The sequence below is a fragment of the Pantherophis guttatus genome, chromosome 8, assembly GCF_059756535.1.
Source record: "Pantherophis guttatus breed Tessera chromosome 8, ASM5975653v1, whole genome shotgun sequence".
NCBI lineage: Eukaryota > Metazoa > Chordata > Lepidosauria > Squamata > Colubridae > Pantherophis > Pantherophis guttatus.
The window spans coordinates 63,462,854-63,478,080 of NC_142070.1; the positions used below are offsets into that span (position 1 = coordinate 63,462,854).

General features: G+C 36.1%; 1 protein-coding gene across 5 annotated transcripts in view; it reads left to right on the forward strand.

Annotated features, from left to right (window-relative positions):
* FNIP2 (folliculin interacting protein 2) overlaps positions 1-15,227 on the forward strand; it is a 64,504-nt gene that overhangs the window by 26,676 nt on the left and 22,601 nt on the right. For 4 of the 5 annotated variants that reach the window (XR_015729162.1, XM_087874876.1, XM_087874877.1 and 1 more), the window contains exons 3-8: positions 3,931-4,053; positions 4,570-4,670; positions 4,760-4,831; positions 8,240-8,334; positions 10,837-10,908; positions 12,935-13,052. Coding sequence is in view for 4 of the 5 variants with exons in the window: in XM_087874876.1 (XP_087731002.1) it covers positions 3,931-4,053; positions 4,570-4,670; positions 4,760-4,831; positions 8,240-8,334; positions 10,837-10,908; positions 12,935-13,052 (581 nt within the window). In the remaining variant the exon portion in view is untranslated. Of the gene's footprint in view, positions 1-3,930; positions 4,054-4,569; positions 4,671-4,759; positions 4,832-8,239; positions 8,335-8,463; positions 8,554-10,836; positions 10,909-12,934; positions 13,053-15,227 lie in introns of all 5 variants that reach the window. The other variant, XM_034432852.3, reaches the window with a different exon arrangement.

Consider the following 15,227-nt stretch of genomic DNA (forward strand, 5'->3'; position numbering starts at 1 on the left):
TTAGACTATCAGCCCAGCCTACACATGAAAAACTTAAATACTGTTCTCTGTAGCTCACTCGTCATCTTCATCTTCTTCTTTGTTCATAATCTGGAAAAGAAAAACAAGCTATCCTGCTTTATTGGATCCCAAACGATTTCTCAATTTAGAATGAATGAGTCCAAAGGAAGAGAATATTCTTTCAACGCCTGCAGAAGAAGCTACTGCTGTTAAAAGTGAAATCATTAGTTGAACAGTCTCTGTGTTTAAGTGACTTCCACCAGTTCACTGGTGTGACTTTCTTTAAAATATCTTCAGCAAACATATATTTCTTGAATGGTTCCCCCTTAACTTTGAAGTTTATTATAGTTGGCATTACAGATGGATGATTGCTGGATACCCATGTCATAGTTAACTCCTCTTCCTCAGCACTTAAGTTTTGACCCTGATACTGGATATTGACAATATTTGCCAAAAAATGAGCTGGAGACAGTACTTGTCCCATTCGTTTTTTTAATGCTTGTAATTTAATTCTGTCCATGTGTAGTTCTGTTTTTAAGTGTTCACTCAGTTCCTTCCAAATTTCAACAGCATCAGCAATAAAACAGCTATTTTTCTGTATTTTGTTTAAAGCTTCAGAGATGGGTTTCAGGATGCTCAGCATATGTTCAACATTTCTCTTAAACCCAATGTTGAGGATTTTGGCCATGACAGTGCCATCTATTTTATCTCGATTTTCTTCACAAACTGTCATTAGAATAGGCCAGTTCTTGATATACTGCTCAAAACAGTCCACCACAGAGTTCCATCTAACATCTTGTGGGAGCGTTAGCTTGGTTCCACCCATCCTTTTCAGAGCTGCAGCAGCAAAATGATTGTTACGGAAGTATTTAGCAATTTCAACAACATTAGTCTTTATTTCTGGAACACTTAAGTCTTTGGCTAAGAGGTGCAGCAAATGAGCACTGCAACCATATGTTATTAGCTTTGTATTCCCTTCCTGCTCTTCTAAATTTCTTCTCATCTTGGATACATTTGCAGCATTGTCTGTGACCAAACTGCGTACTAGACATTTGAATTTTTGTTCATGTTATTATAGCTTTTACTGCCACTTCTTGTAAGTATTCTGCTGTGTGTGCATTTCTTGACGTATCAATTGTTTGTGCAAGGAAGACTTTCCCTTCTTCTGTTGTTATACAAGCACATACAATAGGATCATTGTGGACATTACTCCACCCATCAATACTTAGGTTAACAATTCTACCCTCCAGAGCTGTTACACATTGCTCCATTTCTCTGTCATATACTTTATCCAGCAGTTTCCCTGCAACATCTGCTCTGCTGGGTGGACTGTATCCTGGTCTCAGTGACTGAACCATATTAATGAAATATGGGTTCTCAGTCAGACAGAAAGAAGAGTTCATTGCATAAACAAACGGGGCAATTTTTTCATCAATTAACTCTTTTTCTAATCTGCTAATTTTTATCACAAATTTATCTATGGTGGTTCCAGGAGGGAAGGGTTTTTTCTTTCTTTTAGGTGATAGTGATATGTGGCTGTGGGTGTCTGATGATGATGATGCTAATAAAGCACTATCCTGGATGGATAACTCTGTAACTGTAGAACAGGAGGATGGTGATCTTGAAGGTGGATAGTTTCCAGAATCCATGAATTCCCCTAAACAAAAAAGTCAATGCTGTTATTTTATTGTTTATACAATTTCTGCTTATTGTACACAGCACTGCCCCAAAAGGAATATTTGCTTTTCTTCATAACTGTACCAAATGACAGTAACATGCAGTAATAATTAGAAATATAATTTTGCTCAAACATGACAGTTCAAGGCAGTCTTTAGAAATATGATTCAATAAAAATGTTTACCAACCTGAAGATCCTGCCTGTTCAAATGTGTTTCTTTGATCATCTTCATCACAGCACTTCTCATGATGTTGCCTCATTTGGGCCACCAGGCCTTGCATTTCTTTGTTGCAGTGTTTGCAGTTTGCATGCATGCCTGCTTTACCGATAGGTAAAGGAACTTCATTAAAATATTGCCAAACTGGGTCTCTTTTACAGCCTGCTGCATTATAGGTTTTTTCCTTCAAGGAAAGAATGTGATAAACCTCAGGTCATACACACAAAAAGATCCAAAGACTTGTCTGTCTGTGGCTGTGCAATATTGTACTCAGAAAGTTTCACTTTCATTTTGTACTGCTTGTCTGCTTGCCCCTTCCTCCTCAGACTTAGTTTCACTTTCTTCTTGTGCAGATCTATTCCACTCCAAACAATCAGAAAAATATTGTTTCTATTCTATTCACTGAACTTCTTGAAACTTAGCACTGAAGGGGTTGATTCTGTATTCATAGGTTTGTAGAACAATAGGATTAAGGTCTTTTTCTCAACTCTGTTCATGTTATAACATTTTTGCTGTGAAGAAGAGGCATGTGATCTCTGCTGAGTCAAATTCAGTTTTGAGAACTGCAAAAATAAACTAAGCATCTGTGATAATATCTTGTAGGCAGAGAAACTGCCCAATAATCTTACAAAAACCTCTGGAAAAGCATGACATTGTGAATGCATTAATGGAATTTATTTACCAAAAAAATTAAACATATACAGCCTTATTCTACATAATTAAAAAAACTAATCTTTATTTCATGATGGAATAACCTTTGGATGGTAATATATTTTCCTCAAAAAGCATTTTATTTAAAAAAATCCAATTTAAATAAAAATAAAAAAATCCGATTTAAATAAAAAAATCTGATTTTTTTGATTTTTTTTAAAAAAATAGCTTTTCATTTACTTTTCATTTGATTGCATTACTAAGGAAGGGGAAAAACAGAGATATATAGGCACATGATTACAGGCTAACAACATATACATGATTAAAAAGAGTAATTTACAAACAATTCAAAAGTCCAAGATCTTGTTTGAAGATTCTACTTGCAAATAGACAAAATCGTCCTGAGAATTTAAGATTAGACTATTAACAGAAATAGGAAAGTTTTGTCAGCTATTTGTAAAGGAAATGCTTACTTGCTTTGACCAATATTAAATTCAACAAAGCCCAGTTCATATACTTCAGGTAAGAAAAAATTGCAAGCAAGTCATTTTTATTATTTTTAGTATTGGTACATTTAGCAAAATACTGCTGAAGTGACTGGTACTTGTAGGAGTTGGAATTGATGTTCCGAAATCTCTGTCAATATTAGTCTATCAATTAAGACCGCCTTGGTATTCACTAAGCTTCCTATTCCCCTCACACTAATTTTTTTTAAAGTTCTTTTTATTAAAAAAACACACATTTGGAGGTAGCATGTTGCAAAAGAACAACTTGTAGTATCATCTTTATTTATAGAAGTTCTTCTGGTTCATACATGGTCCCAGGTGCATTCTTGGGGAATAAATATGCACTCCAGTGCTTTGTTTGGAAGCATGCCTACCTGCTCATGAAAATAGAAAGGCAAGCTGGATATTGAAAAGATTCCTGGGGGACTGAAATGGGTAGCAGAGAGTAACTTTACTTGTTCTGTAGGTGGGTATTTTATTGTAGTCATATCTGCCATGACTTATGAAGAGTTTGTATGACAGTCATTTATAAGAGTAAAATAAATAAGGTAAATAAGACAGAAAACACAACTACATAATCTAATTGTACTTTATTTTAAGGCTACATTAACAGAATCTTGCAAGTCAAATCTCCCGCTACCACTTTTAACCATCTGATCAATTAGAGCAGATCTTTCCAAGTTTCTTTCTCTAACTATTACGCCACTGGGACTCCCCTTTGTCTGATTGTTTCCTCATTCCACAAGGTCATTCTCTCATACCATTACAAGTAAACAGAACTTTCTTTCAAATTTCAAATGTTCTAATTGTCCCTTTCCCCCCCACCCCAACAAAATTTGGGGCCTGATTTATCTTTAATATTTATTCAATCCTTTTAGGATGCTTCTGGAAAAACAGGTGGCGGATGCTGCCAAAGAAATAGTGGTATTAACACAGCTTACCCCCATAGCCCTTCTGTGAACAGCAGAGAATCTGGCAAGGAAGATATTCCTAAATATGAGGTAACCTGAATATGACAGCTGAAATCTATACAAATCCAATTTGCATGATCTGGAAATTAATCTTTACATTGAATTTCTACCTATTGCCACAAGACGATAATAGAAAAAAAGAGCTTTATAATTTGCATGGGAGCAGGAGAAAAAAATATATGAATTGTTACATTTGGGATTACAGTATAAAAGATTAAATGTATTTTTGCATAAATATATGTCTTAATTTCTAGTCTAGGTGGTAACTACAGTATATATCTTCCCTCAGAAAGAAAATAAGTCTTAAATTGGTGAAGCTCGTAGTTATGGGATGATATATGTTTTTTACTTTATCTGCCAAAGGTGATGATTATCCAGCAGAACTCGGGAAGTCTTCAGAAAATCCTGCATTGCATTTGCTTCTTCTGGGATGCAATAATACTATAATATGCTTGTAGAATAAAGCTGAGTTAGTGTAGAATTAGAATATGACATTTTATGACAGTAATTAGACACATGTATACTCCTTGTCTTCTTTATCTATAGTATGCCAGGCCTGCTTCAGATGTCAACATGCTGGGTGAGATGATGTTTGGTTCAGTAGCAATGAGTTACAAAGGCTCAACACTGAAAATTCACTACATACGGTGAGCTGGTGTCTTCAGTTCCATGATATTATATCAGAATTGGAATTGCATTTGGATTTATTGACTCTTGGCATTGTTTATCCTTTCAGTTCTCCTCCACAACTTATGATGAGTAAAGTGTTTTCTGCTAGAGTAGGCAGCTTCTTTGGAAGTACAAATAGGTAAGGTGATCTTATTTTCTGTTTTATTTCAGATTCTTAACTATAAGAAAAATTCCTTAGAAGTTCAATTTATTTTATTTTTAAAAGTAACATTCAAAACTAGTCCATAATAAAGTAGACTGTAATTTTGTTTGTGTAAGAATAAAGATCAACACTATACAGGAAGAACAAAACTACTATCCCAGCACTTGTAATAATGTAAAATCTCTAAATTTGGGCCAGGATTAAAATGACATTAACTGACTTGATTGGAATTGGAATATACTTTGGAATGTAGAAATCTACAGTAGGGAACAAAATGTTTCATTTTATTGTAATCCCACCTTTATTATTTTTATAAATTATTCAAGGTGGCGAACATGCCTAATACTCCTTCCTTGTCATGTTTTCTCTAATATTTAGACAATAGAGGTCAGGAGAAATGACCTTTCAAATTCTTCACCAAATTTGTGGATAGAGAAATTAAGTTGATAATTTTACTAATTTTCTTCTGGGAAAGGAATTTCCTAATAGCTGAAATCTTCCCCCCATACTATAACTCTACTACCAGAAAAGTAGAACTGAAGAAATTCCTACCTAAAACAAAATTGTGTAGATCTTGCCTTAGCCCTGATCCACCCGGCCTTTAGGATGGCTCTCAAGTCACGGCTTTACCATCGTGCCCAGGCTCTGGAAATAGTGGAGAGCTTCTATAGCGGCTGTATAAAATCTGATCAAGTGATGAAGTCGGCTGCTGACCATGATTAATTTTTGTTTTAGTATAGTTTTATTGATAGCTTTTATATGTTTATATGTTTATTTTTATATGTTTAATTATTTTTATATTTATTATGTATCTTTATTTATTTTTAATCTGTTCTACTTATTTTTTCTAATTATTATACTTGGCCACAGAATCAAATAAATTAAAATAAATACATAATACTATGTCATTGCCCCGTGAAAGAGTGAAATTGCAAGACTTTACTGTGTTCATTAGCCAGCACCAGCAGAAATAGATATGCAAATATCTGAAGCTGAATTTACAATATTAGAATAATTAAACAAAGTACATACAAAAAGCTTTGGCTAAAAACAACGTTAAAACAGAATGCCAAGTTTTAATTATAAATGTGGGACAAAAGAAAAGAGGGGTTAAAATAAACAACTGAACTAGAATAAATTTTAATATGTAATAATTTAAACTTTAAAATTCCAGGAAAGATAAAAATTATCTTGCCAAGTTGCAAAACGTGTCCAAGAACACTGTACAGGTAGTCCTCGACTTATGACCATAATTGAGCCCAAAATTTCTGTTGCTAGGCGAAACATTTGTTAAGTGAATTTTGGCCCATTTTATGATCTTCCTTGCCACAGTTAAGTGAAGTACTGCAGTTGTTAAATTAGTATCATTGTTGTTAACTGAACCTGGCTTCCCCATTGCCTTTGCTTTTCAGAAGGTTGCAAAAGGTGATCACATGATTCTGGGACACTGCAAGGTCATAAATATGAATCAATTGCCATGAATCCGAATTTTGATCACATGGCCATGATGGTTGTAAACATGAAAAATGGTCTTAGGTCACTTTCTTTAGTGCCGTTGTAACCTTGAACGGTCAATAAATGAACTGCTGTAAGTCAAGGACTACCTGTACTCAACACATGAAAATTTCTTTAATATTATCATCCTTTAAAAATAGAGAGTATCATCCATCAAATTATTGGAGAGTGGATAACAGTAAATGCTGTAGAATTTTTCTCCATGGCATTAATGTGCACTGCAAATGTCCATGCAGCCTAGAATCCTGTAATCAGAATTCTAAATTTCTCCTCATCACAGACTCTCCCTGAAAAGTAGTAGAAGTCAATGGATCAGAGGTGGGTTTCAGCAGGTTCTGACCAGTTCTGGAGGACCGGTAGCGGAAATTTTAAGTAGTTCGGAGAACCGGTAAATACTGACTGGCCCCGCCCCCATCTATTCTCTGCGTCCCGAGTCCCAGCTGATTGGGAGGAAATGGGCATTCTGCAGTAACCTTCCCCTGGAGTGGGGAGGGAATGGAGATTTTACAGTATCCTTCCCCTGTGATGCCCACCAAGCCACGCTGACCAAGCCATGCCACACCCACCAAGCCACACCCACAGAACCGGTGGTAAAAAATTTTGAAACCCACCACTGCAATGGATGACAAAGATATGAAGAGAGGGAGAGACTGGGTAGACATATTTTCATTCTCTCACATAGTGCGAACTCTTCCTAATTTTAATTGATGGTTTTCGTACATCTTTGAACTGTCTAGTATAAAATCAGGTTGCAATTCAGACTTATAATTATTATATGAGTAGAAAAGCTACTTTTTGTTTCTTCTTTTTGCTTCTTGCTCTTTCTCTTCTCCTTTAAAATCTCCAGTATGTTGGCCAGATATGGCCATCCTGCTGATGCTTTCCTCTGAATTCTCAGCTCAGACAGATTGTGTTTTTACAGAGAGAAAGAAGCAGACCCTCTTTCGGAGAGGCATGAAGCAGTCTGAAAGAAGAAACAATCTTCTCTTGACTCATGTCTGCAAGAAATTGAACTTCAGGAGAAAGAGGGCTTTAGGAAGAAGGAGACAGGGGTTGCCACTTTTTCTATCTGCCTCCTGGGAAATACACCAAGAGGAAACCTGTCCTTTTGCCTGACAGAAATGTTGTGTTGTCTAAGAATAATATAATTGGTTCCAGGCATAGGATTTAAGATGCATACTAGCATTGTCCACTAGAAGGCTTTTTGCTGTAACTGCAACAATTAATGATGGGAATAGTTTTGTGTTTTGTTGCTTTAAAGGTTAAAGTTGTGGATTGTATATCAACAGTTACTTAGATTCTTCTTGTGCACTTTAGCTTCTTGCCTCATAGTTAGCTTGATATCTTAGGAAATACTGCTTACATTACATTTTCTAATATTCTATGAGAAATAGGCTATTGTAATACAACATGAACAGTGTGAGAATTTATGTTCCATTATAGTTCCCTCAGATAAGAGAAACAAAAAGGAATAAAATTAGGTCAGCTGAATCCAAAAGAAACAGGTAGGGGGGGAAAGATGTAACTTTGGCATATTTATATGGCTGTAATATAGCCAAAATCAATCACTGCATTCTTTAATTAGGCAGGGTTTTTTTTTATTTCCATCAAGCAACAATGCCACTCCATGCAGAACTCCAGGTGAGAAGTCTAAATTTGGATACAGTTGTATAATTGATGCAATTGCTTAATTTTTATTTCCATTTTTCATATAAGGAAAATGTATAGATTACTTGAAGATGATAATCTATAAATTAGAAATCTTGGAAAATCATCATTTTTTCTAATTAAGATTAGTAGTGAAAAATTAGCGATTTAAGTTTTGATGAAATTTAAATATCTTTCTTTAACGGCCTTTTCTTTTTCAAGCTTGCAAGGTAGTTTTGAATACATCAATCAAGATCAGTCAAGGCTGAATTTGCATCCAAATGGCTTGGGCCAATATCAGAATGGAAGTATTTTAGGTAAATATATCAAATTAAAATTAGCAGATGTGGCAGCGGTACTGCATAAATCCTATCCTTTGGTTGGTTCTTCACATTTCAGGCTTCTCTGATCCTTGATCTGTATATTTCCCATATTGCTCTCTTTAGGTGTGTTACCGCCAGGTAGCAACATGTTGCTGTATAGTATACCTGAAGGAGGGCCTTTCTGGCTCATCCGGAGTGCTTCTTTCTTTGCAGGTTTGTGTGCAATGTTGGGTACAGCATGATGCACCTATCTATACTTTTGAGATGCAGTAATATCTGTTGCCATGGGATCAGTAACTACTCTCTATAAGTAGAATGACACAATTAGTCCTCATTTTTATTATTGAATAATAATGTCTCTAATGATAGACATCTTAAAATATTGGGCTACATCAATTGAATTCCTTCATTAATAGTATTTTTCTGTGAAATAGCACTTATATGATGCTAATAATTGTGTTTTTCCAGTTTTGAGAGGAGTTCTTTTTTCCAGGTTCTTTTTTCGAAGTTATACTTGCACATACAATAAATGCTAGCATATTTATTTGCCACACTTTCTCTATGATTCCCACTGCCTTGCTTCAACTAAAAAAAAAATCACCCAATGAGCTCAAATGAATTTAATATAGGAATAACATTTTGGAAGTGGACAAAGTATAAAAGAAGTATGTAATTTAATCTTAGAAGGGTCACAAACCTTATACTATATGCTCTCTAAATCTAGTAATCTCTCTAATATTGATTTATATTTATTTGAATATTACTTTCATGTGTTGCAACTTGCTGCTCTGCTAGCATTGATTACTGAACAAGAAGCTTTTTGAAAATAAGTAATTGTTGAGTGCATGTGTGCTAACATTCTATAATATCTAAAATGTTGGATTTAATTTAAATAATTTTCCCTGGACATGTACATTTTTGTAGCTTATAAATAAAAAGTTATATGTGAACTTGTACATGAAAGATTTTGTGTCAGCTTCACTTTCTTTGAAGCTAGCTAGCAACTGCCATAATGGGGTGGTTGGGTGGGAGGGGCATTTGGGAGGGGAAGAATGCTAGAGGTGTGAAAAAAATGTGGCAAATTTGGGGGGTATGGACTCTAACAGGAAGCAGGGGTGCCAAAGCCAAGCCTTCTTCCTGCCTTCAAGGACACCGGTCCTGGGAAAAGAATTTACAGTGGTGCCCGAGGCAACGGGTTCTCAAAACATCGGAACAGAACCTGATTGAACTACTCTCATGGAGGGGAGGGTTTTGGATATTGGGGGATTGCTTTCAATATATGATTTTCATGTGGTTTTTCTTGAGAGCTTGCCTTGCTACACTGCACTCAGCATCTCTAGTAAAAGTACCCTTTCTCTATCACCTATGGAATCAAAGTTTGTTCTTTCCTAGGGAGTAAACTGGGCCAGTCTGACAGTTTTGCTTCAATAAATATCTTAATTCTGTTAAGTACTATAATTCCCTAAGACTTTGTTTTGAATTTTAATTATATTTTTTAACCTTGCAACTCTTGTAAAAGTGTGAGAGTTTCCACAGAAATTATTTATTAGAAACATCACATTAAAGCATTTGTAGAAGAGTGCAAAGTGACATATCCCTTCCAAACAGTATTCCATACAGATAAATTGAACAGAGTAATTGATTCTACCTACGAACTTTTAGAAACTTTATAAATCCTGAAAGTGATGTGCATTTGTTTTTCTAAAATGTGGTTGATGACATATTGTTGGGATACATGTTTTAGTTGTGCTGGATCAGACCAAAGATGACTACTCCAGTAGCTAACCACAAATATCAAAGTGTAGCCGGTGTGGATAACATAAGTACAGTTGCACTCTCTTGTTGATACTCTATTGTGAGAGAATCCTAAAGACAATACATTGCCATCACGACTAGAAGCCAGGTTCCCAAGCTTAAGGATCATTCCATGAAAATATATCTAGGGGGTCCTGGTATTTGCTGTTTTCATGGACTACACTGTCAAAGCAATTTTGAAATTTGAAATTCACTGGTAGTGAATGACCCCTTATTACTTCACAGAATTTTGTGGCAGCATAGGCATTGAAATTAGTAATTCTCTGGAGCTTTGATACTTTCTGAGTATCAAGACTTACAAACTTATAGACTAATTCTGCATATACAATTGCTTGCCCTGCCAGAGTAGATAAACATAAACAAGGAGCTACTTCCATGCCCTCTAGCTATGTTACCTAGTTGGGTAATGAAACATCTGAAAGCAAACAACCAAGCACAAAGGACTTCTCACTTCAAACCTGTGAACATAATAAATGTGATATTTCAAACGATACTTCCTAAACAGTGTTGTAAATTAGTTTCAATATATTATTTTCTACTTAATAGATCAGTCCTATTTATTTTATTTTAATGTTCTGGAGCTTTAAAAATAGTACTCTTGAATCCAACTGCTAGTAGGAAGTACCTTTTGAAAAGATAGTTTGGATACTTGCTTTAACTTTGATATTTTTAACAATTCAGCACACAGCACTCCTGTTGACATGCCCAGTAGAGGTCAAAATGAAGACGGAGATAGTGGCATTGCTCGATCAGGTAGTTATCATTTTCTTTGTTCTTTTCAGAAGTGTAATCAAAACATTGTAATGAAATATCACCCAGTAGATTCAGATTTAATTTTGAGATGAAATTCATACATTCTTCCTTTGAATACAGATAGTACATTTAGAAATAGGAATTACTTGCTTGTCACTTTGTTGATAGTATAGATCAAAAAGTATGTTGATCTTTTTTGTGTGTGTGATGTCCGCTGTTCCAAACTCATTGTTGAGACTTGCCAGTCGTGATTTTCTAATATTCACAAGTTACTGGTTTTAAGATAAATGTAAATGTTGTCACCATGCCACCTTCAGGTTCTTAGTGCTATAAGCATATTAGAATATTGGCAACATAAGATAAAATGAGTCTTTATGTTATTATTTACACTTATCTTCTCTTCTTTCTGCAATGCATATAGGTTTAATTGTTACTAATTTACTCTAGTTCTCAGAATTACCATAACATGGTCATGATTCTCTTATTTCCATTTCTTTCTTTCTTTTTAATATTAGATCTCTTGCCACTACTATTCCTTTTCCTTTTCCTTTTATTTCAATCATTCTATTGGTATTAGGATTTCTGGATCTTCAAAGAGTTGTGTTTTTTCCCCTTGTTGCAGGAATTGGGCCTTCACTCTGGATCTTAAAGAGTACCATTTGCAAGTGCCTAATTTGTAGGAACAAATTTTAATTTCTGAATGTGCCATTTAACCATTTATGAAGCAGACTTGCTCCAGCAACTCTTCCTGTTTGCAAACCACTCTGGCAACAAGGTTTAAAGAAAGCTGTCTTTAAAGCCAATGTAGCTCTCTAATTCTAAATTTGACATTATATTCCAGGACTGCTATGAGACTTAAAATATTTGCTTTTTTTAAATACTGATCAAAATCATCTGTACCCACAAAGAAAAGGCTGGGTGCTATTAATTTCGTACTGCATTGAGAGACTATAGAGTGAAAGAAGAGGAATGCCTCTGTTATTTCAGCACTGTGTCTTGAACACTATTATAACTGAAACATCACAATCTGGTTCTCATCATCAACAGTATTCTGAATCAGCAGATAGAGTTGCAGGGGACAAGAGAGAAATAACCCACATCTTTCAGATAGAAGTAACATCTTTTCAAGTAAAAATTGAAGATAGTTTGTCATGCAGCCAGTTCCATACCTAAGGTTACAATTTCTCCATTAACTTAAATCATCACATATGGCTCTGTACTACTAGTCTTTCAGGAAGCTAAGATAATATCCTTTTATGAGGATATTTTGTTTAGCAATAAGACTGGATAGGGTTCATAAGCGTTACTCAACAGACTGCAAGTCTGTAGCTGTTATGTTCCTTTTCTGAACTACTTGTGGTTTCACTTTAACAAATACATCAGGTATTGAAATGGAAAGGGTTTTTTGCCGTTATCGCCATTGCTCTTTTTCTGTTGTGATTGCATCAACCAGAAGGGTCAGAGCAGCATTGATATGCTGCCCAAACCAATAGTTTAGGTCCTGCTGTATTATTTTCAAGGTATATGGTCCTCTATAACCTCTGGATTTTTTTTCCCAAAAGTTACTGCCTTGAATTTTGATCTAACCTACACCTATCAGCTTGCTAGATTCTAAAATAGCTTCAGTGCTATGTCAAGAGATTTCTCTCCTGCAGCAAAACTATTTCCTCCCTTCCCAAGTCAATTTCTAGTTTTCATTTAAATCAGGAAATAATATTGGCTATTTTCTTTGATAGACCTTTTCCAGAAACCTTGCTATATTTCCTGGATGTTTAATCCATGTTGCCCGATTTATGTGCATACATTCACAGTATCTACATAAAGAAGACCTCCAGGGTCCTTCCAACTCTGTTATTCTATTCTAACTGCATTTATAGATAAGTAATCAGTTCTTTCTATCTCTTACGTTCAGTCCATAAAATAAGAATTGTATTGGCTATCTATAATAGAAGCATGGCTCAGCTACCTTCAAGTTCAGAAGAAATTACATTCTGACAAAACTACTGACATTTTGCTTTGTTGACAGCATCCCTGAGTAGTCTTTTGATGACTCCATTACCATCTCCCAGCTCCTCTTCTAGTTACCAGCGCCGCTGGCTTCGAAGTCAAACCACAAGTTTGGAAAATGGCATTACACCTAGAAGGTAGGTTAACATAAACATATTCTTCTTGTAATACAGATGTGTGTAGTTTGTATTTGCAGTCAAAAAAAAAAAAATGAGCAGGTCTCACTGTTATGGGCATTCAAAGCTATGGACTGATCTAAACCAGAACAATAATTACCATACATTTAATTTTCCTTTCTCATGTCTCTCTAATGGAAGAGCTTCATTTAGACAAGATAGGGTCAGTGCTTTTTGGTCCTTCAGCAAGTTTTCTCATTATCCCGATTTAGGGTTACCGAATCTTTGAGCACAAGATGCTACAGATAAATGTGTTGACAGTGATTGAAAGGCTCTGGTTAGAAAGAAACTTGAGTGGGTGCCATAAATAACAGAACCTTTTAATTAATAGACCTTCAATTGACCTAGTAAATTGTTATGTTTTGGAACTATTTTGTAATACTTGTCTGGCACAATGGAAATTAGCCAGGTTTGAAGATAACAAACAAACCATCATCTTGGGTAGAGCTTTGTAGAGGAAGATTCAGACTTAAAATAAGGAAGACTTTGCTACTCATAAGAGCTACAGTTTCCTTCATGGAACTCTGGATGCTCCTTCAGGTTTTTTTCATGAAGGTTTTTAAAGAAAAGGTTGAACAGTCATTTGTCTGTGATGCAATGAGTTTCTAGACCTGGGCAGGTAATTAGATTACAAGACCTCTAAAGACCTATTTTCCAACCCTGTAATTCTGTGAACCATGTAATGTGGGAGAGAAATACCACTAATTGCTTCCTGAATATTAGAAAAACCTCCACATTCCTTTAGTGAGATATATTTGCATGCTGCTTCATATGCTTAACATATAATTATTAACACTCAATTGCTATGAAGGTTCTGCTATTATACTCCTGGTAGACTCAACCTTCATTTGAAATACGTTAGCCTATCATTAGTTGAATCATGTATTGAGATGAAAACACTACCTTGGAATCTTCTATGAGTTAGTGGAAAAAGTCTGAACTTAACAGAAAATAAAATGGGGTGATATTGCCAGTATTCTCTATAGCATTTCAGTTGTTCAGCCAGAACTTGTGTTCATTGTGGATCAATTTATTTCAAATCCCTTGTTCAAAGTTTAAGATCTCTGTTTTTATCATCCCATCAGGAATTGCTGATTAAAATAACACAGTTGGAAAGGACTTTGAAGGTCTTCTAGTCCAACCCCCTGCTCAAACAGCAGACCCTATACAGGGGTACCCAACCTGTGGGCCATGGCCCAGTACTGGCCATGGCCTAATTGCCATTGGGCCAAGTGAGCAGCCATCAGTGTGTGTGCATCTGTATGCATGTAGGGCCCTACTCACACAAGAATTGCCGCAATCATCGCGGGCAGTCTGACCCCACTTGGGCGAACATTGTCAGTCCCACTCGCACAAGCCTCATTGTGGGTGCTTGCAGACACACTTGCACGAGCCTTGTTGCGGGCCATCGCAGCCCCACTTGCATGACCCTTATTGCAGGTGCTCACCTTGTCATGGGTGCTCGCAGACCCACTCGTGCGATCCTCACTAGGGGTGATTGTGGCCCTACTCAGGTAAGCATTGCCACAAATATCATGGGAGAACATGCACATGCACCTGCCCCTCCCACAAAATCATCCCCTCTTTCCCCCATCCCTCCGCTCCATGCTGCCAACCCAGAAAGGTTGGGGAACTCTGTCCTATACCATTCCAGACAAGTGGCTGTCTACTGTCTTCTTAAAAGCCTCCAATGATGGAGCACCCACAACTTCTGAAGGCAAGTTGTTCACTGGTTAATAGTTCTCACTGTCAGGAAATTTTTCCTTAGTTCTAAGTTGGTTCTCTCCTTGATTAGTTTCCATCCATTGCTTCTTGTCTTGTTTTCTGGTACTTTGGAAAATAGGTTGACCCCTTCTTTGTGGCAGCCCCTCAAATATTGGAACACTGCTATCTTGTCACCCCAGTTCCTTTTTTTTACTACATTAGACTATCAATTCCTGCAACCTTTCTTCATATGTTTTAGTCTCCATCTCCCTAATCATCTTTGATGCTCTTTTCTGCACTCTTTCTAAAGTCTCAACATCTTTTTTATATTGTGGTGATCAAAACTGGATGTAATATTCCAAGTGTGGTTTTTCCCAAGGCATTATAAAGCGATACTAACACTTCACATGATCTTCATTCTAACCCTCTGTT